The 22,539-nt window shown below is 46.8% G+C and overlaps 1 protein-coding gene across 1 annotated transcript in view; it reads right to left on the bottom strand.

Moving 5' to 3' along the window:
* LOC120036063 (F-BAR and double SH3 domains protein 2-like) overlaps positions 1-22,539 on the bottom strand; it is a 98,140-nt gene that overhangs the window by 49,325 nt on the left and 26,276 nt on the right. Inside the window, exons 3-6 of the mRNA XM_038982523.1 lie at positions 21,479-21,524; positions 4,726-4,805; positions 4,483-4,627; positions 2,568-2,701 (exon numbers count right to left, since the gene is read on the bottom strand). Coding sequence (XP_038838451.1) covers positions 2,568-2,701; positions 4,483-4,627; positions 4,726-4,805; positions 21,479-21,524 — 405 coding nt within the window. The remainder of the gene's footprint in view (positions 1-2,567; positions 2,702-4,482; positions 4,628-4,725; positions 4,806-21,478; positions 21,525-22,539) is intronic.

Below are 22,539 nucleotides of genomic sequence, written 5' to 3'. Positions count from 1 at the left end.
AGAGAGAGACACAGAGACAGACACAGAGACAGAGACACAGAGACAGACACAGAGAGACACAGAGAGACACAGAGAGAGAGACACAGAGACAGAGAGAGAGACACAGACACAGAGACAGAGAGAGAGACACAGAGACAGACACACAGAGAGAGAGACACCGAGAGAGAGACACAGAGACAGAGGAGAGAGAGACAGAGGAGAGAGACACAGAGACAGAGAGAGTTCCTATGTGAGTTCCTGCTGCTTTATAGTGAGTGATAAGGAACAGAACCAGCCAGGAGAGTAACACTGCCACCCTACTGCAACTCTCTCTGTCCATCTATCTTTCACACTTTGCACACACACCTCCCGTGGTCTCTGTGGTTGGGTTAGGGTTTAGAGGTAGGTCTGAGTGTGGTTGGGTTAGGGTTTAGAGGTAGGTCTGAGTGTGGTTGGGTTAGGGTTGAGAGGTAGGTCTGAGTGTGGTTGGGTTAGGGTTGAGAGGTAGGTCTGAGTGTGGTTGGGTTAGGGTTGAGAGGTAGCTCTGAGTGTGGTTGGGTTAGGGTTGAGAGGTAGGTCTGAGAGTGGTTGGGTTAGGGTTGAGAGGTAGGTCTGAGTGTGGTTGGGTTAGGGTTGAGAGGTAGGTCTGAGTGTGGTTGGGTTAGGGTTTAGAGGTAGGTCTGAGTGTGGTTGGGTTAGGGTTTAGAGGTAGCTCTGAGTGTGGTTGGGTTAGGGTTGAGAGGTAGGTCTGAGTGTGGTTGGGTTAGGGTTGAGAGGTAGGTCTGAGTGTGGTTGGGTTAGGGTTGAGAGGTAGGTCTGAGTGTGGTTGGGTTAGGGTTGAGAGGTAGGTCTGAGTGTGGTTGGGTTAGGGTTTAGAGGTAGCTCTGAGTGTGGTTGGGTTAGGGTTGAGAGGTAGGTCTGAGTGTGGTTGGGTTAGGGTTTAGAGGTAGGTCTGAGTGTGGTTGGGTTAGGGTTTAGAGGTAGCTCTGAGTGTGGTTGGGTTAGGGTTGAGAGGTAGGTCTGAGTGTGGTTGGGTTAGGGTTGAGAGGTAGGTCTGAGTGTGGTTGGGTTAGGGTTGAGAGGTAGGTCTGAGTGTGGTTGGGTTATGGTTGAGAGGTAGGTCTGAGTGTGGTTGGGTTAGGGTTGAGAGGTAGGTCTGAGTGTGGTTGGGTTAGGGTTGAGAGGTAGGTCTGAGTGTGGTTGGGTTAGGGTTGAGAGGTAGGTCTGAGTGTGGTTGGGTTAGGGTTTAGAGGAAGGTCTGAGTGTGGTTGGGTTAGGGTTGAGAGGTAGGTCTGAGTGTGGTTGGGTTAGGGTTGAGAGGTAGGTCTGAGTGTGGTTGGGTTAGGGTTGAGAGGAAGGTCTGAGTGTGGTTGGGTTAGGGTTGAGAGGAAGGTCTGAGTGTGGTTGGGTTAGGGTTGAGAGATAGGTCTGAGTGTGGTTGGGTTAGGGTTGAGAGGTAGGTCTGAGTGTGGTTGGGTTAGGGTTTAGAGGTAGGTCTGAGTGTGGTTGGGTTAGGGTTGAGAGGTAGGTCTGAGTGTGGTTGGGTTAGGGTTGAGAGGTAGGTCTGAGTGTGGTTGGGTTAAGGTTGAGAGGAAGGTCTGAGTGTGGTTGGGTTAGGGTTGAGAGGTAGGTCTGAGTGTGGTTGGGTTAGGGTTGAGAGGTAGGTCTGAGTGTGGTTGGGTTAGGGTTTAGAGGTAGGTCTGAGTGTGGTTGGGTTAGGGTTTAGAGGAAGGTCTGAGTGTGGTTGGGTTAGGGTTGAGAGGTAGGTCTGAGTGTGGTTGGGTTAGGGTTGAGAGGTAGGTCTGAGTGTGGTTGGGTTAGGGTTGAGAGGTAGGTCTGAGTGTGGTTGGGTTAGGGTTGAGAGGTAGGTCTGAGTGTGGTTGGGTTAGGGTTGAGAGGTAGCTCTGAGTGTGGTTGGGTTAGGGTTGAGAGGTAGCTCTGAGTGTGGTTGGGTTAGGGTTGAGAGGTAGGTCTGAGTGTGGTTGGGTTAGGGTTGAGAGGTAGGTCTGAGTGTGGTTGGGTTAGGGTTTAGAGGTAGGTCTGAGTGTGGTTGGGTTAGGGTTTAGAGGTAGGTCTGAGTGTGGTTGGGTTAGGGTTGAGAGGTAGGTTTGAGTGTGGTTGGGTTAGGGTTTAGAGGTAGGTCTGAGTGTGGTTGGGTTAGGGTTGAGAGGTAGGTCTGAGTGTGGTTGGGTTAGGGTTGAGAGGTAGGTCTGAGTGTGGTTGGGTTAGGGTTGAGAGGTAGGTCTGAGTGTGGTTGGGTTAGGGTTGAGAGGTAGGTCTGAGTGTGGTTGGGTTAGGGTTTAGAGGAAGGTCTGAGTGTGGTTGGGTTAGGGTTGAGAGGTAGGTCTGAGTGTGGTTGGGTTAGGGTTGAGAGGTAGGTCTGAGTGTGGTTGGGTTAGGGTTGAGAGGTAGGTCTGAGTGTGGTTGGGTTAGGGTTGAGAGGTAGGTCTGAGTGTGGTTGGGTTAGGGTTGAGAGGTAGGTCTGAGTGTGGTTGGGTTAGGGTTTAGAGGTAGGTCTGAGTGTGGTTGGGTTAGGGTTTAGAGGTAGGTCTGAGTGTGGTTGGGTTAGGGTTGGTCTGTCCACCTACTTGGCCTCGATGTCAGCCTTCTCTCGAACGGCCTGAGCCACCTGTTCTGAGTCGTAGTATTTCTTCTTGGCCTTGGCCAGGTCCTTCACGGAGTCCTGCAGCTCCACCTGGATACGATTCAACTGTTCTATACTCTACACACAGAGAGACACAGGTTACACACACACACATGATACGCTACACACAGAGAGACAGCAGTTACACACACACACATGATACGCTACACACAGAGAGACAGCAGTTACACACACACACATGATACTCTACACACAGACAGACAGCAGTTACACACACACACATGATACGCTACACACAGACAGACACAGGTTACACACACACATGATACTCTACACACAGACAGACAGCAGTTACACACACACACATGATACGCTACACACAGACAGACACAGGTTACACACACACATGATACTCTACACACAGACAGACACAGGTTACACACACACATGATACTCTACACACAGACAGACAGCAGTTACACACACACACATGATACGCTACACACAGACAGACACAGGTTACACACACACATGATACGCTACACACAGAGAGACAGCAGTTACACACACACACATGATACTCTACACACAGACAGACAGCAGTTACACACACACACATGATACTCTACACACAGACAGACAGCAGTTACACACACACACATGATACGCTACACACAGACAGACACAGGTTACACACACACATGATACTCTACACACAGACAGACACAGGTTACACACACACACGATACTCTACACACAGACAGACAGCAGTTACACACACACACATGATACTCTACACACAGACAGACAGCAGTTACACACACACACATGATACTCTACACACAGACAGACAGCAGTTACACACACACACATGATACTCTACACACAGACAGACAGCAGTTACACACACACACATGATACTCTACACACAGACAGACACAGGTTACACACACACATGATACTCTACACACAGACAGACACAGGTTACACACACACACACGATACGCTACACACAGACAGACACAGGTTACACACACACATGATACTCTACACACAGACAGACACAGGTTACACACACACACACATGATACGCTACACACAGAGAGACAGCAGTTACACACACACACATGATACTCTACACACAGACAGACACAGGTTACACACACACACATGATACGCTACACACAGAGAGACAGCAGTTACACACACACACATGATACTCTACACACAGACAGACAGCAGTTACACACACACACACATGATACTCTACACACAGACAGACACAGGTTACACACACACACATGATACTCTACACACAGAGACACAGCAGTTACACACACACACACATGATACTCTACACACAGAGAGACAGCAGTTACACACACACACACATGATACTCTACACACAGACAGACACAGGTTACACACACACACATGATACTCTACACACAGAGAGACAGCAGTTACACACACACACACGATACTCTACACACAGAGAGACACAGGTTACACACACACACATGATACTCTACACACAGAGACACAGCAGTTACACACACGATACTCTACACACAGAGACACAGCAGTTACACACACACACACGATACTCTACACACAGAGAGACAGCAGTTACACACATTATAGTTTATACACCTGCATTGCTTGCTGTTTGGGGTTTTAGGCTGGGTTTCTGTACAGCACTTTGAGATATCAGCTGATGTACGAAGGGCTTTATAAATACATTTGATTGATATAGTCTACACACAGAGGGACAGCAGTTACACATAGAAATAGTATACTAGATTAGGACACACACACACACACACACACACACACACACACACACACACACACACACACACACACACACACACACACACACACACACACACACACACCTTGTTGAGCTGCTGTTCCTTGCATAGCCGTACAGTTTTAGCAGGGTCTGAGATCTCATTCTTGTAGTTGTCACACACGTTGATGCGAGACTGAGTCACCTGTACGGTCCCCTTCAGATAGGACCGCCACACAGCATACACATTCCTACACACAGTTTACGCAAGATGAAAATACTGCTAGCCAATCAAGAACAGTGTCATGTAGTGGTGGAAGCTGATAGCAGGGGCCTGTCCTCTACTCACCTGTAGTCTGTGCCTTGGTCCTCTGGTTTGATGCCTGGCCAATCCCTCTTCAGGTACTGACTGGCCAGCTTCTGCAGAGCCTGTACAGATCAACAACAGAGAGAGACGAGAGAGTGCAGACAAGTTAGGTTACTGTTCTCCTGTATAGTGTTAGTGTGATATAGGTTACTGTTCTCCTGTATAGTGGCAGTGTGATATAGGTTACTGTTCTCCTGTATAGTGTGATATAGGGTACTGTTCTCCTGTATAGTGTCAGTGTGATATAGGTTACTGTTCTCCTGTATAGTGCCAGTGTGATATAGGTTACTGTTCTCCTGTATAGTGTCAGTGTGATATAGGTTACTGTTCTCCTGTATAGTGCCAGTGTGATATAGGTTACTGTTCTCCTGTATAGTGTCAGTGTGATATAGGTTACTGTTCTCCTGTATAGTGCCAGTGTGATATAGGTTACTGTTCTCCTGTATAGTGCCAGTGTGATATAGGTTACTGTTCTCCTGTATAGTGTCAGTGTGATATAGGTTACTGTTCTCCTGTATAGTGCCAGTGTGATATAGGTTACTGTTCTCCTGTATAGTGTCAGTGTGATATAGGTTACTGTTCTCCTGTATAGTGTCAGTGTGATATAGGTTACTGTTCTCCTGTATAGTGTCAGTGTGATATAGGTTACTGTTCTCCTGTATAGTGTCAGTGTGTAATAGGTTACTGTTCTCCTGTATAGTGTCAGTGTGATATAGGTTACTGTTCTCCTGTATAGTGCCAGTGTGATATAGGTTACTGTTCTCCTGTATAGTGCCAGTGTGATATAGGTTCCTGTTCTCCTGTATAGTGTCAGTGTGATATAGGTTACTGTTCTCCTGTATAGTGTCAGTGTGATATAGGTTACTGTTCTCCTGTATAGTGTCAGTGTGATATAGGTTACTGTTCTCCTGTATAGTGCCAGTGTGATATAGGTTACTGTTCTCCTGTATAGTGTCAGTGTGATATAGGTTCCTGTTCTCCTGTATAGTGTCAGTGTGATATAGGTTACTGTTCTCCTGTATAGTGCCAGTGTGATATAGGTTACTGTTCTCCTGTATAGTGTCAGTGTGATATAGGTTACTGTTCTCCTGTATAGTGTCAGTGTGTAATAGGTTACTGTTCTCCTGTATAGTGTCAGTGTGATATAGGTTACTGTTCTCCTGTATAGTGTCAGTGTGATATAGGTTACTGTTCTCCTGTATAGTGCCAGTGTGATATAGGGTACTGTTCTCCTGTATAGTGTCAGTGTGATAGGTTCCTGTTCTCCTGTATAGTGTCAGTGTGATATAGGTTACTGTTCTCCTGTATAGTGTCAGTGTGATATAGGTTACTGTTCTCCTGTATAGTGCCAGTGTGATATAGGTTACTGTTCTCCTGTATAGTGTCAGTGTGATATAGGTTACTGTTCTCCTGTATAGTGTCAGTGTGATATAGGTTACTGTTCTCCTGTATAGTGCCAGTGTGATATAGGTTACTGTTCTCCTGTATAGTGTCAGTGTGATATAGGTTACTGTTCTCCTGTATAGTGTGATATAGGGTACTGTTCTCCTGTATAGTGTCAGTGTGATATAGGTTACTGTTCTCCTGTATAGTGCCAGTGTGATATAGGTTACTGTTCTCCTGTATAGTGCCAGTGTGATATAGGTTACTGTTCTCCTGTATAGTGTCAGTGTGATATAGGTTACTGTTCTCCTGTATAGTGTCAGTGTGATATAGGTTACTGTTCTCCTGTATAGTGCCAGTGTGATATAGGTTACTGTTCTCCTGTATAGTGTCAGTGTGATATAGGGTACTGTTCTCCTGTATAGTGTCAGTGTAATATAGGTTACTGTTCTCCTGTATAGTGTCAGTGTGATATAGGTTACTGTTCTCCTGTATAGTGTCAGTGTGATATAGGTTACTGTTCTCCTGTATAGTGTCAGTGTGATATAGGTTACTGTTCTCCTGTATAGTGCCAGTGTGATATAGGTTACTGTTCTCCTGTATAGTGTCAGTGTGATATAGGTTACTGTTCTCCTGTATAGTGTCAGTGTGATATAGGTTACTGTTCTCCTGTATAGTGTCAGTGTGATATAGGTTACTGTTCTCCTGTATAGTGTCAGTGTGTAATAGGTTACTGTTCTCCTGTATAGTGTCAGTGTGATATAGGTTACTGTTCTCCTGTATAGTGCCAGTGTGATATAGGTTACTGTTCTCCTGTATAGTGCCAGTGTGATATAGGTTCCTGTTCTCCTGTATAGTGTCAGTGTGATATAGGTTACTGTTCTCCTGTATAGTGTCAGTGTGATATAGGTTACTGTTCTCCTGTATAGTGTCAGTGTGATATAGGTTACTGTTCTCCTGTATAGTGTCAGTGTGATATAGGTTACTGTTCTCCTGTATAGTGCCAGTGTGATATAGGTTACTGTTCTCCTGTATAGTGTCAGTGTGATATAGGTTACTGTTCTCCTGTATAGTGCCAGTGTGATATAGGTTACTGTTCTCCTGTATAGTGTCAGTGTGATATAGGTTACTGTTCTCCTGTATAGTGCCAGTGTGATATAGGTTACTGTTCTCCTGTATAGTGTCAGTGTGATATAGGTTACTGTTCTCCTGTATAGTGTCAGTGTGATATAGGTTCCTGTTCTCCTGTATAGTGCCAGTGTGATATAGGTTACTGTTCTCCGGTATAGTGTCAGTGTGATATAGGTTACTGTTCTCCTGTATAGTGTCAGTGTGATATATTTTACTGTTCTCCTGTATAGTGTCAGTGTGATATAGGTTACTGTTCTCCTGTATAGTGTCAGTGTGATATAGGTTACTGTTCTCCTGAATAGTGTCTGTTGGAGAGAGAGTGCTCTCCTGACCTCAACAGAGAACACATTAATAAAACAGCAACAACAACAAAGTGCTGGTTCAAATCAGGACAACTAGAGCTTAAAGGCACCTTGATGATGTCCTCCCCTCTCTAAGCCCCTCTCTCCCTCAAGCCCCTCTCTCCCTTCTCTCTCTCAAGCCCCTCTCTCCCTCAAGCCCCTCTCTCCCTTCTCTCTCTCAAGCCCCTCTCTTCCTCAAGCCCCTCTCTCCCTCAAGCCCCTCTCTTCCTCAAGCCCCTCTCTTCCTCAAGCCCCTCTCTCCCTTCTCTCTCTCAAACCCCTCTCTCTCTCAAACCCCTCTCTCCCTCAAGCCCCTCTCTCCCTCAAGCCCCTCTCTTCCTCAAGCCCCTCTCTCCCTCAAGCCCCTCTCTCCCTCAAGCCCCTCTCTCCCTCAAGCCCCTCTCTCCCTCAAGCCCCTCTCTCCCTCAAGCCCCTCTCTCCCTTCTCTCTCTCAAGCCCCTCTCTTCCTCAAGCCCCTCTCTCCCTTCTCTCTCTCAAGCCCCTCTCTCTCTCAAGCCCCTCTCTCCCTCAAGCCCCTCTCTCCCTCAAGCCCCTCTCTCCCTCAAGCCCCTCTCTCCCTCAAGCCCCTCTCTCCCTTCTCTCTCTCAAGCCCCTCTCTCCCTTCTCTCTCCCAAGCCCCTCTCTCCCTCAAGCCCCTCTCTTCCTCATGTCTCTGTCTCCCTCCTCTCTCTCAAACCCCTCTCTCTACCTCTCCCCTTGACCCATTTCTCAATTTCTCTCTTCTCTATTGCACAGATGGTCAATGAGGCCACAAACATGGATCCACTATCCTCATGTGATTGCTTCAAACCTCCAGCACTGCCCGTGGTTTTAGGGGAGTGCTGGCCTGGGGAGAAAGCTCCATCCTGGGGGGGGGACCCCTCTAACTCCCCACCACGGGACACACATGGCACAGATATGACAAATGACAGCATCACAGCTGTAATAGAAAAACAATACCATACTGTAGGCACTGAGACACACACACACACACACACACACACACACACACACACACACACACACACACACACACACACACACACACACACCACACACACATATATACAAACGCAACACACACACACACACACACACACACACACACACACACACACACACACACACACACACACACCAAACCAAACCAAACCAAACCAAACCAGTCAGAGTGGGTGGTGCTGAAGGAGAGGGCTGAGAGGTAAAACTGACACAGTAAAGTGGCCCCTCCTCTCTCTGCCTCTGACATCATTAGAGGCAGGGGGGGTCTGCAACGAAGAGGCATTCAACAGCTCTTAATGGTGCAGTGATCAGTGATCTTCTATTTACCTACCTCCACCACCCCCCGCTACCTCCCCCTCTTCCTCCCCCGCTTCCTCCACCTCAAAGTAGAGGCTCAAAATAACTCAGATGCACCCTGTCACCTCCGGCCTGCACGCAAACATGCACACGCACAGAAAGAGAGATAAAAAGAGCAGGGGAAGAGAAACGGCCTTATGCCACAGGCATGCAGCCTCTCTTCTACTCTTTCTCTGCTCATACTCTCAATCTCTCTCTCAGGATGGCTTGAAACACACAGAGAGAAGAGGAGAGAAAGGAGAGAGGAGAGGGAGGAGAGAGAGAGGAAGCAAGGAGAGAGAGAGAAGAGGAGAGAGAGAGGAAGCAAGGAGAGAGAGATAAGAGGAGAGAGAGGAAGCAAGGAGAGAGAAGAGGAGAGAGAGGAAGCAAGGAGAGAGAGAAGAGGAGAGAGAGAGAGGAAGCAAGGAGAGAGAGAGAAGAGGAGAGAGAGGAAGCAAGGAGAGAGAGAGAAGAGGAGAGAGAGGAAGCAAGGAGAGAGAGAGAAAAGGAGAGAGAGGAAGCAAGGAGAGAGAGAGAGAAGAGAGAGAGAGAGAAGAGAGAGAGAAGAGGAGAGAGAAGAGGAGAGAGAGAGGAAGCAAGGAGAGAGAGAGAAGAGGAGAGAGAGAGGAAGCAAGGAGAGAGAGAGGAAGCAAGGAGAGAGAGAGAAGAGGAGAGAGAGAGGAAGCAAGGAGAGAGAGAGAAGAGGAGAGAGAGAGGAAGCAAGGAGAGAGAGAGGAAGCAAGGAGAGAGAGAGGAAGCAAGGAGAGAGAGAGGAAGCAAGGAGAGAGAGAAGAGGAGAGAGAGAGAAGAGGAGAGAGAAGAGAGAGAGGAAGCAAGGAGAGAGAGATAAGAGGAGAGAGAGAGGAAGCAAGGAGAGAGAGAGAGAAGAGGAGAGAGAGAGAGAAGAGGAGAGAGAGAGAGAGAGAGAGAGCAGAGGAGAGAGAGAGAGAGAGAGAGATAAGAGGAGAGAGAGAGAAAGCAAGGAAAGAGAGAGAACAGGAGAGACAGAGGAAGCAAGGAGAGAGAGAGAGAAGAGGAGAGAGAGGGAGTGCTGACAGGTCAGATTACTAGTGTCTGACGGCATGGCCCTGCTCTTCAACTCCCCATCCTTCTCACCATCCCTCCCTCAAGGGCCATTTAATGCCATGCTATAGGCCTAACCTGTGAAATTTGACCTTAACCAATGGAGAGGTTACTAAGTGATGGATGGTGGTGACAGGCCGTTCCACAGGCAGAGGCGGGTCTAGTCTGCCCTCTCCTGCTGATTGGTTGACTAAACCACAAATGTGGTCTTGTCTCTCTTCTCTTTGGTTCTGCGCCAGACCAGGACCGCCGCATCTTGCCAGCACAGCACCAGACCGGGACCGTACCAGACCAGGACCGTGTCTTGTCAGTACAGTACCAGACCAGGACCGTGTCTTGTCAGTACAGTACCAGGACCGTGTCTTGTCAGTACAGTACCAGGACCGTGTCTTGTCAGTACCAGACCAGGACCGTGTCTTGTCAGTACCAGACCAGGACCGTGTCTTGTCAGTACAGTACCAGACCAGGACCGTGTCTTGTCAGTACCAGACCAGGACCGTGTCTTGTCAGTACCAGACCAGGACCGTGTCTTGTCAGTACCAGACCAGGACCGTGTCTTGTCAGTACCAGACCAGGACCGTGTCTTGTCAGTACCAGACCAGGACCGTGTCTTGTCAGTACAGTACCAGGACCGTGTCTTGTCAGTACAGTACCAGACCAGGACCGTGTCTTGTCAGTACAGTACCAGACCAGGACCGTGTCTTGTCAGTACAGTACCAGACCGGGACCGTACCAGACCAGGACCGTGTCTTGTCAGTACAGTACCAGACCAGGACCGTGTCTTGTCAGTACAGTACCAGACCAGGACCGTGTCTTGTCAGTACAGTACCAGGACCGTGTCTTGTCAGTACAGTACCAGACCAGGACCGTGTCTTGTCAGTACAGTACCAGGACCGTGTCTTGTCAGTACAGTACCAGACCAGGACCGTGTCTTGTCAGTACAGCACCAGACCAGCACAGTGTCTTGTCAGTACAGCACCAGACCAGCACAGTGTCTTGTCAGTACAGTACCAGACCAGGACAGTGTCTTGTCAGTACAGTACCAGACCAGGACAGTGTCTTGTCAGTACAGTACCAGGACCGTGTCTTGTCAGTACAGTACCAGACCAGGACCGTGTCTTGTCAGTACAGTACCAGGACCGTGTCTTGTCAGTACAGTACCAGACCAGGACCGTGTCTTGTCAGTACAGTACCAGACCAGGACCGTGTCTTGTCAGTACAGTACCAGGACCGTGTCTTGTCAGTACAGTACCAGACCAGGACCGTGTCTTGTCAGTACAGTACCAGACCAGGACTGTGTCTTCTAGTGGTTAACTCTACATTAGGATCAGGCCCTGACTTAGACATGGGAGACCAATACCAGGTGACAGGACTGGTCCAGAACCAGAGAGAACCAGACACACCAGCAAACATGGTAGCACGCCAGCACTAGAACACCAAACACACACACACACACACACACACAAACACACACACACACACACACACACACCGAAGTGAGGTAGGCTAAAGGATATGTGGTCACCTCCAGCCTCGGAGCATGGTCAGCCACTGGCATGGGACTGGCACAAGCACATCTCTCCCCTGTTCTCTCAGCTTTTCAAGTCCATCAGTGACAACCTACCATTTTACTGCAACCCTGATGAGAAGAGTGTGTGGTGTTAGGCTGCATACTGTCTGGACCTCTGCAATATGCAGTCAGCCAAAGGAGGAGAGAAAAAAGACGAGGATAAGAGCACATTTTCTCTCTCCGCACGTACGCACACACACACACACACACACCTTTGTGTTGCACCATAGCTGTGCTTCTAGAAGCGACCAGAGAGAGTTTAGTTGCTGAACCACATCAGGAACACTGAATTGGCCAGGGGACAGGGTGACAGGTGAAAGTATGTATGGTATATTCCTGTGTCTGAGTGACATGTCACTTGCGTCATCTGCTCAAAGACACACACAGCAAATATGCAAATGAGCCGGACTTTCCCCTTAATTTTCCCAGGAACAGAGGAGGAGAGGTGGATGAGAAGAGGGTAAAAGAGGAGGGAGAGGAGGGAGAGAATGAGAGAGGGAGAGGAGGGAGAGAATGAGAGAGGGAGAGGAGGGAGGGATGAGAAGAGGGTAAAAGAGGAGGGAGGGAATGAGAGAATGAGAGAGGGAGAGGAGGGAGGGATGAGAAGAGGGTAAAAGAGGAGGGGGGTTGAGAGAATGAGAGAGGGAAGGATAAGAAGAGGGTAAAAGAGGAGGGGGGATGAGAGAATGAAAGAGGGAGGGATAAGAAGAGGGTAAAAGAGGAGGGGGGATGAGAGAATGAGAGAGGGAGGGATAAGAAGAGGGTAAAAGAGGAGGGGGATGAGAGAATGAGAGAGGGAGGGATAAGAAGAGGGTAAAAGAGGAGGGGGGATGAGAGAATGAGAGAGGGAGGGATAAGAAGAGGGTAAAAGAGGAGGGGGGATGAGAGAATGAGAGAGGGAGGGATAAGAAGAGGGTAAAAGAGGAGGGGGGATGAGAGAATGAGAGAGGGAGGGATGAGAAGAGGGTAAAAGAGGAGGGGGGATGAGAGAATGAGAAAGGGAGGGATGAGAAGAGGGTAAAAGAGGAGGGGGGCAGGCAGAGGAGCTGCAGTGCAGACTCCAGACAGACAATTGTTCTCTAGACAAGGAGAGAGATGCTGCAACACAAACACACTACACTACACACACTAATACAGACACACACTAATACAGACACACACCAACTACACACACTCACACAAACACACTACACTACACACACTAATACAGACACACACTAATACAGACACACACCAACTACACACACTCACACAAACACACTACACTACACACACTAATACAGACACACACCAACTACACACACTCACACATACACACTACTACTACTTGTAATGATAATTGATTTAGAATTGATGATGCCAAGAGTGTGCAAAGCTGTCATCAAGGCAAAGGGTGGCTACTTTGAAGAATCTCAAACATAAATTATATTTTGATTTGTTTAACACTTTTTTTGTATCTACATGATTCCATATGTGTTATGTCATAGTGTTAATGTCTTCACTAATATTCTGCAATGTAGAAAATAGTAAATATAAGGAAAACCCTTGAATGAGTAGGTGTCCAAACTTTAGACCGGTACTGTACATATGTTGTTTTATATATACAGTGGATTCAGACCCCTTGACTTTTTCCACATTTTGTTATGTTACAGCCTTATTCTAAAAAATGTAAGATTTTCTGGTAATCCATTTTAAATATTTTTATTTTCTCAATCTACATAATGACAAAGCGAAAACAGTTAAAGATTTCTAGCAAATGTATTAAAAATAAAAAACAAAAATACCTTATTTAAATAAGTATTCAGACCCTTTGCTATGACACTCGAAATTGAGCTCAGGTGCATCCTGTTTCCATTGATCATCCTTGAGATGTTTCTACAACTTGATTGGAATCCACCTGTGGTAAATTCATTTGATTGGACATGATTTGGAAAGGCACACACCTGTCTACATAAGGTCTAGCATGTTGACAGTGTATGTCAGAGCAAAAACCAAGCCATGAGGTCGAAGGAATTGTCCGTAGAGCTCCGAGACAGGATAGTGTCTAGGCACAGATCTGGGGAAAGGTACCAAAACATTTTTACAGCATTGAAGGTTCCAAAGAACACAGTGCCTCCATTATTCCATTCTTAAATGGAACCACCAAGACTCTTCCTAGAGCTGGCCGCCCGGTCAGGGATGTGACCAAGAACCAGATGGTCACTCTGACAGAGCTCCAGAGAACCTCTGTGGAGATGGTAGAACATTCCAGAAGGACAACTATCTCTGCAGCACTCCACCAATCAGGCCATTATGGTAGAGTGGCCAGACGGAAGCCACTACTCAGTAAAATGCACATGACCGCCTGTTTGGAGTTTGCCAAAAGGCATCTAAAGGACCATCAGACCATGAGAAACAAGATTCTCTGGTCTGATGAGACCAAAATTAACCTCTTTGGCCTGAATGCCAAGCGTCACGTCTGGAGGAAACCTGGCACCATCCCTACAGTGAAGCATGGTGGTGGCAGCATTCTTTAAAGAAGGCAAATTTGGCAACGATTGGGCGCCAGTATCGCTGTCCAAAATGATGTACACGTTGGAGTTTGATTTTGTCTACAGTATCCCTGGGATCTGTAGCGCTTTAAGCAGGAATTCTTTGACCAGACTCTGGATCTTCTCATTCTCTTTAATACTGTACCAGATTTTCTTCTCAGAAAGATCTAGTCTGTAGTTCAAGGCTTCTCTCAGAAACACATTCTCTTTTTTTAAGTTCTTTAATGTCCGTTTGAATAGTATTGACTCCGGATTTTAGCTTGTTTTTTTCTTCCTCCATTGTCGCTGCTTTTTCGTCACTCATCTCGAGACTCGCCTTCAACTCGGTTATGTCTTTACGGAATAGTTCAAGTATGCCCAATTCATGGACTTCAGCATGTCATTTTCTACACTTACCATAAATTGTCTGTGTCAGTCGAGGAGTCTCGTTTTCTTTTGGGGATTGGTTCTCCATGCTTACTCTCGGACATGTTTTGGTGTTGTCTATGTCGGTAATATTGGTAGAAAAATGTCTCTAGCCTCATCATTTGTTTTGTGTTGTTATCCAGATTGAAGTTTATTGCCCACCAGTATGTGCAGTGAAGTGCTAATATTTAGTCAGATTTACAGATATTGAATTAGGTTTTTGCCTTAAAGCATTCTGCACCGCTGTCTTCAGTCCGCCATTGTTCCTCCTCTGCCTCTCTGAACCCACTCTGCCTGTGTACAGTATATTCGTTATGTATTATCGTATTTATCACAGGCATACAGAATTCAGAGCTTTTGAGTGGAAAATCTGTCAGCACAAGAACTGCTGCTGCTTTTCAAGACGACTGGAAACTGAAAAATACAGTCAGCTTCAGGTCGGAAGTCAGAGCTTTAGAAAGAGGCCCGAGTTCCCGAGTTGGAATTCCAAGTTCAATGATCTTTCAAAAAAAAAAAAAAAAATCCCTGCCCGTAGCTAGTTTTTCCCCCAGTTGTCTTGAACATACTGAAGTCGGAAGTGTGAGAATTCCGAGTTCCCAGGTGTTTTGAATGCTGCATCAACAGAAGGAAGGCTTCATCAGAGAGTCACACACCACTTTGCAATGAGCTGGAGGCAGTATACATTTTGAAAACATATACTTCATTGTTTGAAACCTGAACGTTTTAATACAAATGTCTTACCTTTCTTCAAAGTAGCCTATATGGAATGAACATTTGCACGTAGCCTACTGCCTTGTACGCAGGCTGCGCTTATAATCTAAAGATAGAATAGTTGATCAACATTTGCACGTAGCCTACTGCCTTGTACGCAGGCTGCGCTTATAATCTAAAGATAGAATAGTTGATCAACATTTGCACGTAGCCTACTGCCTTGTACGCAGGCTGCGCTTATAATCTAAAGATAGAATAGTTGATCAACATTTGAAGCTAAACATTCTGATCCACATCAGACTCATTGCTTTTTAACATTTTGCTTTTATGTAGCCTAAGCCTACTGGTTGTATGATTTTGGGATCTATTGCCCGACAACTGTCCCAGAGGCTGTTTGGAATAGGCCATTTCTTTCTTGACAAGCTGACCAATAGAATAGGTAGCCTAAACTTTTCTACTAAAGTAGAATGACATAGGGTCGTGATGTTGTGGTTCGTTGCTCTTGTTGGCTGAGAAAAAGGAAATGTGGACAGTTATTCTAACATGTTCAAAGTGCACATCAGAATTTGGTAAGAAGGACCGCACATCACTGCATCATCAATTTGCATGTTCTGTTAATATGAATTACCATATTCTAAATGTGATTTCTGTCGTTCTGAGCAGCGTGGGTGGACGCCCTAATCAGGTTACACACCCACTGCATATGGGTCCGGTATATTACAATGCTGCAGGTCAAATGTACGGCACCACATTTCCTAAAGGAAAATCTGTAACACACACACTGCATATGGGTCCGGTACATTTCTCAAATGTCCGGTAAACAAAAATGTTGCCGGTCAAATGTTCACACACAGAGCCTTAGCTTTTATAGGCAGAACTATTCCAGTCCAGTCTAACCCTACCACAGAACTATTCCAGTCCAGTCTAACCATACCACAGAACTATTCCAGTCTGACCCTACCACAGAACTATTCCAGTCTGACCCTACCACAGAACTATTCCAGTCCAGTCTGATCTTACCACAGAACTATTCCAGTCCAGTCTGACCCTACCACAGAACTATTCCAGTCTGACCCTACCACAGAACTATTCCAGTCCAGTCTGATCTTACCACAGAACTATTCCAGTCCAGTCTGACCCTACCACAGAACTATTCCAGTCTGACCCTACCACAGAACTATTCTCGTCCAGTCTGATCTTACCACAGAACTATTCCAGTCCAGTCTGACCTTACCACAGAACTATTCCAGTCCAGGCTGACCCTACCACATAACTATTCTAGTCCAGTCCAGTCTGACCCTACCACAGAACTATTCTAGTCCAGTCTAACCTTACCACAGAACTATTCTAGTCCAGTCTAACCTTACCACAGAACTATTCTAGTCCAGTCTAACCTTACCACAGAACTATTCTAGTCCAGTCTAACCTTACCACAGAACTATTCTAGACCAGTCTAACCTTACCACAGAACTATTCTAGTCCAGTCTGACCCTACCACATAACTATTCTAGTCCAGTCCAGTCTGACCCTACCACAGAACTATTCCAGTCTAGTCTGACCCTACCACATAACTATTCTAGTCCAGTCTAACCCTACCACAGAACTATTCTAGTCCAGTCCAGTCTAACCCTACCACAGAACTATTCCAGTCCAGTCCAGTCTAACCCTACCACATAACTATTCTAGTCCAGTCCAGTCTGACCCTACCACAGAACTATTCCAGTCTAGTCTGACCCTACCACATAACTATTCTAGTCCAGTCTAACCCTACCACAGAACTATTCTAGTCCAGTCCAGTCTAACCCTACCACAGAACTATTCCAGTCCAGTCCAGTCTAACCCTACCACAGAACTATTCCAGTCCAGTCTGACCCTACCACAGAACTACTCCAGTCTGACCCTATCACAGAACTATTCCAGTCCAGTCTAACCCTACCACAGAACTATTCTAGTCCAGTCCAGTCTAACCCTACCACAGAACTATTCCAGTCCAGTCCAGTCTAACCCTACCACAGAACTATTCCAGTCCAGTCTGACCCTACCACAGAACTATTCCAGTCCAGTCCAGTCTGACCCTAACACATAACTATTCCAGTCCAGTCTGACCCTACCACAGAACTATTCCAGTCCAGTCTGACCTTACCACAGAACTATTCCAGTCCAGTCTAACCCTACCACAGAACTATTCTAGTCCAGTCTGACCCTACCACAGAACTATTCTAGTCCAGTCTAACCCTACCACAGAACTATTCCAGTCCAGTCTGACCTTACCACAGAACTATTCCAGTCCAGTCTAACCCTACCACAGAACTATTCTAGTCCAGTCTGACCCTACCACAGAACTATTCTAGTCCAGTCTAACCCTACCACATAACTATTCCAGTCCAGTCTGACCCTACCACATAACTATTCTAGTCCAGTCTGAACTTACCACATAACTATTCCAGTCCAGTCTGACCCTACCACAGAACTATTCTAGTCCAGTCTAACCCTACCACATAACTATTCCAGTCCAGTCTGACCCTACCACATAACTATTCTAGTCCAGTCTGAACTTACCACATAACTATTCCAGTCCAGTCTGACCCTACCACATAACTATTCTAGTCCAGTCTGAACTTACCACATAACTATTCTCGTCCAGTCTGACCCTACCACAGAACTATTCTAGTCCAGTCTGACCCTACCACAGAACTATTCTAGTCCAGTCTAACCCTACCGCAGAACTATTCTAGTCCAGTCCAGTCTGACCCTACCACAGAACTATTCCAGGTCTGTGTGCTGGAGGAGTGGAATCAGGAGAAATTACACCGGAAGGCCTGTCATCTCCACCCACCCAGTATACCAAGCCATTGACACACACACAGCGTGGGAAGGCTTGATTGACAGCTACTAATTAGAGGTCCTTCACTACAGGGGGAGGAGCATGTCTGATATAACTCAACCGAAAGGGAAACACTCCCCCCTCCCCTCTCACACAGCAGTGGTTGCTCTGGGCAACTCCACTCTGCTTACCCACTGGCCCTTTCCCAAAGACTCAGAGCCAATCAAGCATTTTGATAAAAGGTTGTCTGAGAATGACATCACAATACTGCATCAGCTCAGACAAACACACGTACACACACACACACAAACAAGAGCTCATCTAGTTACGACTACTCTGGCAGCACACACCGTACCAATACAAGACAGACAAAAAGACAGACAGAGAGACAGACACAGACGGACAGACGGAAAGACGGACAGGACAGACAATTTTCCAAAAAACAGAGCAAACTGGAATACTATTTGGCCCTAAACAGAGAGTACACAGTGGCAGAATACCTGACCACTGTGACTGACCCAAACTTAAGGAAAGCTTTGACTATATACAGACTCAGTGAGCATAGCCTTGCTATTGAGAAAGGCCGCCGAAGGCAGACCTGACTCTCAAGAGAAGACAGGCTATGTGCACACTGCCCACAAAATGAGTTGGAAACTGAGCTGCACTTCCTAACCTCCTGCCAAATGTATAACCATATTAGAGACACATATTTCCCTCAGATTACACAGACCCACAAAGAATTCCAAAACAAATCCAATTTTGATAAACTCCCATATCTTTTGGATGAAATACCACAGTGTGCCATCATAGCAGCAAGATTTGTGACCTGTTGCCACAAGAAAAGGGCAACCAGTGAAGAACAAACACCATTGTAAATACAACCCATATGTATTTATATTTCCTTTTGTAGAGAGAGAGAGAGTCCCTTCTTCCAGCTGGTCCTGGGATTGAGTTCACAAACCTGTTTAATTTAACTAACATACGAAAACCTCATGGCCAGAACATCCAATCAATCAGCTTAAACCAAATTACCACACAGTCAGAACAAAATGACATGACCTATTGGGAAACACAAGCACAAAGTAAAATGCAGTGCTATCTGGCCCTAAATCGACAGTACACCGTGGCTAAAAAAATATATTGTTACTGATTGTCCCATTGACAATCTTGATTATTATTATTTTAATATTGTAACTGTATCACTTAATCTCCAAAGTACCATTTTACAACATTTACATTGTTACGTCATGCCAATAAATTGAATAGAGAGAGAAAGAGAGAGAGACTAGCAGGCTCACAACAATCCTTTGGAGTAAATATCAATCGCTCTATCCATCCATCCATTCATTAGGATATTCATTTATTGTCTTTAAAAGGGATATTCATTTATTGTGTTTAAAAGGGATGTTTGGGGCCTCCCGGGTGGCGCAGTGGTCTAGGGCACTGCATCGCAGCGCTAGCTGCGCCACCAGAGTCTCTGGGTTTGCGCCCAGGCCTAGCGTCCTAGCGTCGTCCGGGTTAGGGAGGGTTTGGCCGGTAGGGATATCCTTATCTCATCGCGCTCCAGCGACTCCTGTGGCGGGCCGGTCGCAGTGCGCGCTAACCGAGGGGGCCAGGTGCACAGTGTTTCCTCCGACACATTGGTGCGGCTGGCTTCCGGGTTGGAGGCGCGCTGTGTTAAGAAGCAGTGCGGCTTGGTTGGGTTGTGCTTCGGAGGACGCATGGCTTTCGACCTTCGTCTCTCCCGAGCCCATACGGGAGTTGTAGCAATGAGACCAGATAGTAATTACTAGCGTTTGGATACCACGAAAATTGGGGAAAAAAGGGGGGTAAAATTTAAATAAAAAAATAAAATAAAAGGGATGTTTGGGATTTTGGCAATGAAGCCCTTCATCTACTTCCCCAGAGTCAGATGAACTTGTGGATATCATTGTTATGTCTCTGTGTCCAGTAAGAAGGAAGTAAGAGGTAGTTTCATGAGCAAATGCTAACTATTGTTAGCACAATGACTGGAAGTCTATGAGTATCTTAGCAATTGTGCTAATTGCCAAACAGAGAGGAAAGCCACGAGCCAGTAGTCTGACACACACACACACAAACAACAAGACTTTTACAATCAAGAGAAAATCCATTAACCTAGGGGGGATTGTTACAGGGGGGATTGTTGCTAGGCAACCCCGCTTGCAGGAGTGAGGGAAAGAAAGAGAAAAGACTGTTGATAATGTGGCTGAATAAAAGAGTGCAGCCAGAAGTCACAAGTAGACAGATTCTACACACACTCTCTCTTTCAATTCAAAGGGGCTCTTTCTCTCTCTCATACATACAAACAAGCCGGTATTGTATGTATCTGACTCGTTCTCCCTCCCAGGCTCTCTCGTTCAGCGGGTGTTCAGCCGACGAGACCAGAAAACAAAGTTTATTTGTGTGGACAGCTGCTCAGAGAGAGGAGAGAGAGTGCATGTGTAGTAGTGTCCTCAAGTGTGTGTGTGAAGGCCTCGCCCAATATGTACACACGTGTGTTGCAGTTGCTCAAGTGTGTGTGTAGTGAGTTTATGCTCAGCATCATGCCAAGTCTGATAGAAGATATTGATAGTTAAGGACCAGCCAGGCTAGAAGCCCCTCCACTACTCCTAGGGACAGATATTGATAGTTAAGGACCAGCCAGGCTAGAAGCCCCTCCACTACTCCTAGGGACAGATATTGATAGTTAAGGACCAGCCAGGCTAGAAGCCCCTCCACTACTCCTAGGGACAGATATTGATAGTTAAGGACCAGCCAGGCTAGAAGCCCCTCCACTACTCCTAGGGACAGATATTGATAGTTAAGGACCAGCCAGGCTAGAAGCCCCTCCACTACTCCTAGGGACAGATATTGATAGTTAAGGACCAGCCAGGCTAGAAGCCCCTCCACTACTCCTAGGGACAGATATTGATAGTTAAGGACCAGCCAGGCTAGAAGCCCCTCCACTACTCCTAGGGACAGATATTGATAGTTAAGGACCAGCCAGGCTAGAAGCCCCTCCACTACTCATAGGGACAGATATTGATAGTTAAGGACCAGCCAGGCTAGAAGCCCCTCCACTACTCCTAGGGACATATATTGATAGTTAAGGACCAGCCAGGCTAGAAGCCCCTCCACTACTCCTAGGGACAGATATTGATAGTTAAGGACCAGCCTGGCTAGAAGCCCCTCCACTACTCCTAGGGACAGATATTTATAGTTAAGGACCAACCTGGCTAGGAGCCCCTGCTCCAGGGACAGATAGAGAGCTCAGGGCCGGCCTGGCTAGGAGCCCCTGCTCCAGGGACATATAGAGAGCTAAGGGCCGGCCTGGCTAGGAGCCCCTGCTCCAGGGACATGGTTCTCTGGCTCCTGGCAGAGGAGAAAGATCCTCAGGTTGTACTACACAGGCTCTTACCTGGACATAGTCCCTCTCCAACTGGCCCTTCTTCAGACTGTATGCCCTAGAGAGAGAGAGAGAAAGATAGGAGAAAGAGAATAGAGCGAGATGAGAAGATAGAGAGGGGAGAGAGAATAGTACTTTAACTATTTGCACATTGTTACAAATGTATATAGACATCCAACATTTGTAATGTCTTTATTCTTTTGGAACTTCTGTGAGTTATGTTTACTGTTCATTTTTATTGTTTATTTATTTCACTTTTGTTTATTATCTACTTCACTTGCTTTGGCAATGTTAACATATGTTTACCATGCCAATAAAGCCCTTAAATTGAATAGAGAGAGAGAGAATAGAGCGAGAGAGAGAATAGAAAGGGAGAGAGAGCGAGAGAAACAGAATATATAAAGAGAGGAGAAAAGAGAGAGATGTTACAGTTGATAGACAAAAGGAGATCAATCATTGTGCTGCAGATGAAGTCGTGTGACAGTAGTCACCTAGACTAGAACACACCTCCCAGTGAGACACCGCCAGACTAGAACACACCTCCCAGTGAGACACCGCCAGACTAGAACACACCTCCCAGTGAGACCCCGCCAGACTAGAACACACCTCCCGGTGAGACCCCGCCAGACTACAACCATCCTCCCGGTGAGACCCCGCCAGACTAGAACACACCTCCCGGTGAGACCCCGCCAGACTAGAACACACCTCCCGGTGAGACCCCGCCAGACTAGAACACACCTCCCGGTGAGACCCCGCCAGACTAGAACACACCTCCCGGTGAGACCCCGCCAGACTAGAACACACCTCCCAGTGAGACCCCGCCAGACTAGAACACACCTCCCAGTGAGACCCCGCCAGACTAGAACACACCTCCCAGTGAGACCCCGCCAGACTAGAACACACCTCCCAGTGAGACCCCGCCAGACTAGAACACACCTCCCAGTGAGACCCCGCCAGACTAGAACACACCTCCCAGTGAGACCCCGCCAGACTAGAACACACCTCCCAGTGAGACCCCGCCAGACTAGAACACACCTCCCAGTGAGACCCCGCCAGACTAGAACACACCTCCC

The sequence above is a fragment of the Salvelinus namaycush genome, unplaced genomic scaffold (assembly GCF_016432855.1).
Source record: "Salvelinus namaycush isolate Seneca unplaced genomic scaffold, SaNama_1.0 Scaffold12, whole genome shotgun sequence".
Taxonomy (NCBI): Eukaryota; Metazoa; Chordata; class Actinopteri; order Salmoniformes; family Salmonidae; genus Salvelinus; species Salvelinus namaycush.
The sequence above is the reverse complement of the archived record's forward strand: the minus strand, read 5'-3'. Positions and strand labels throughout refer to the sequence as shown.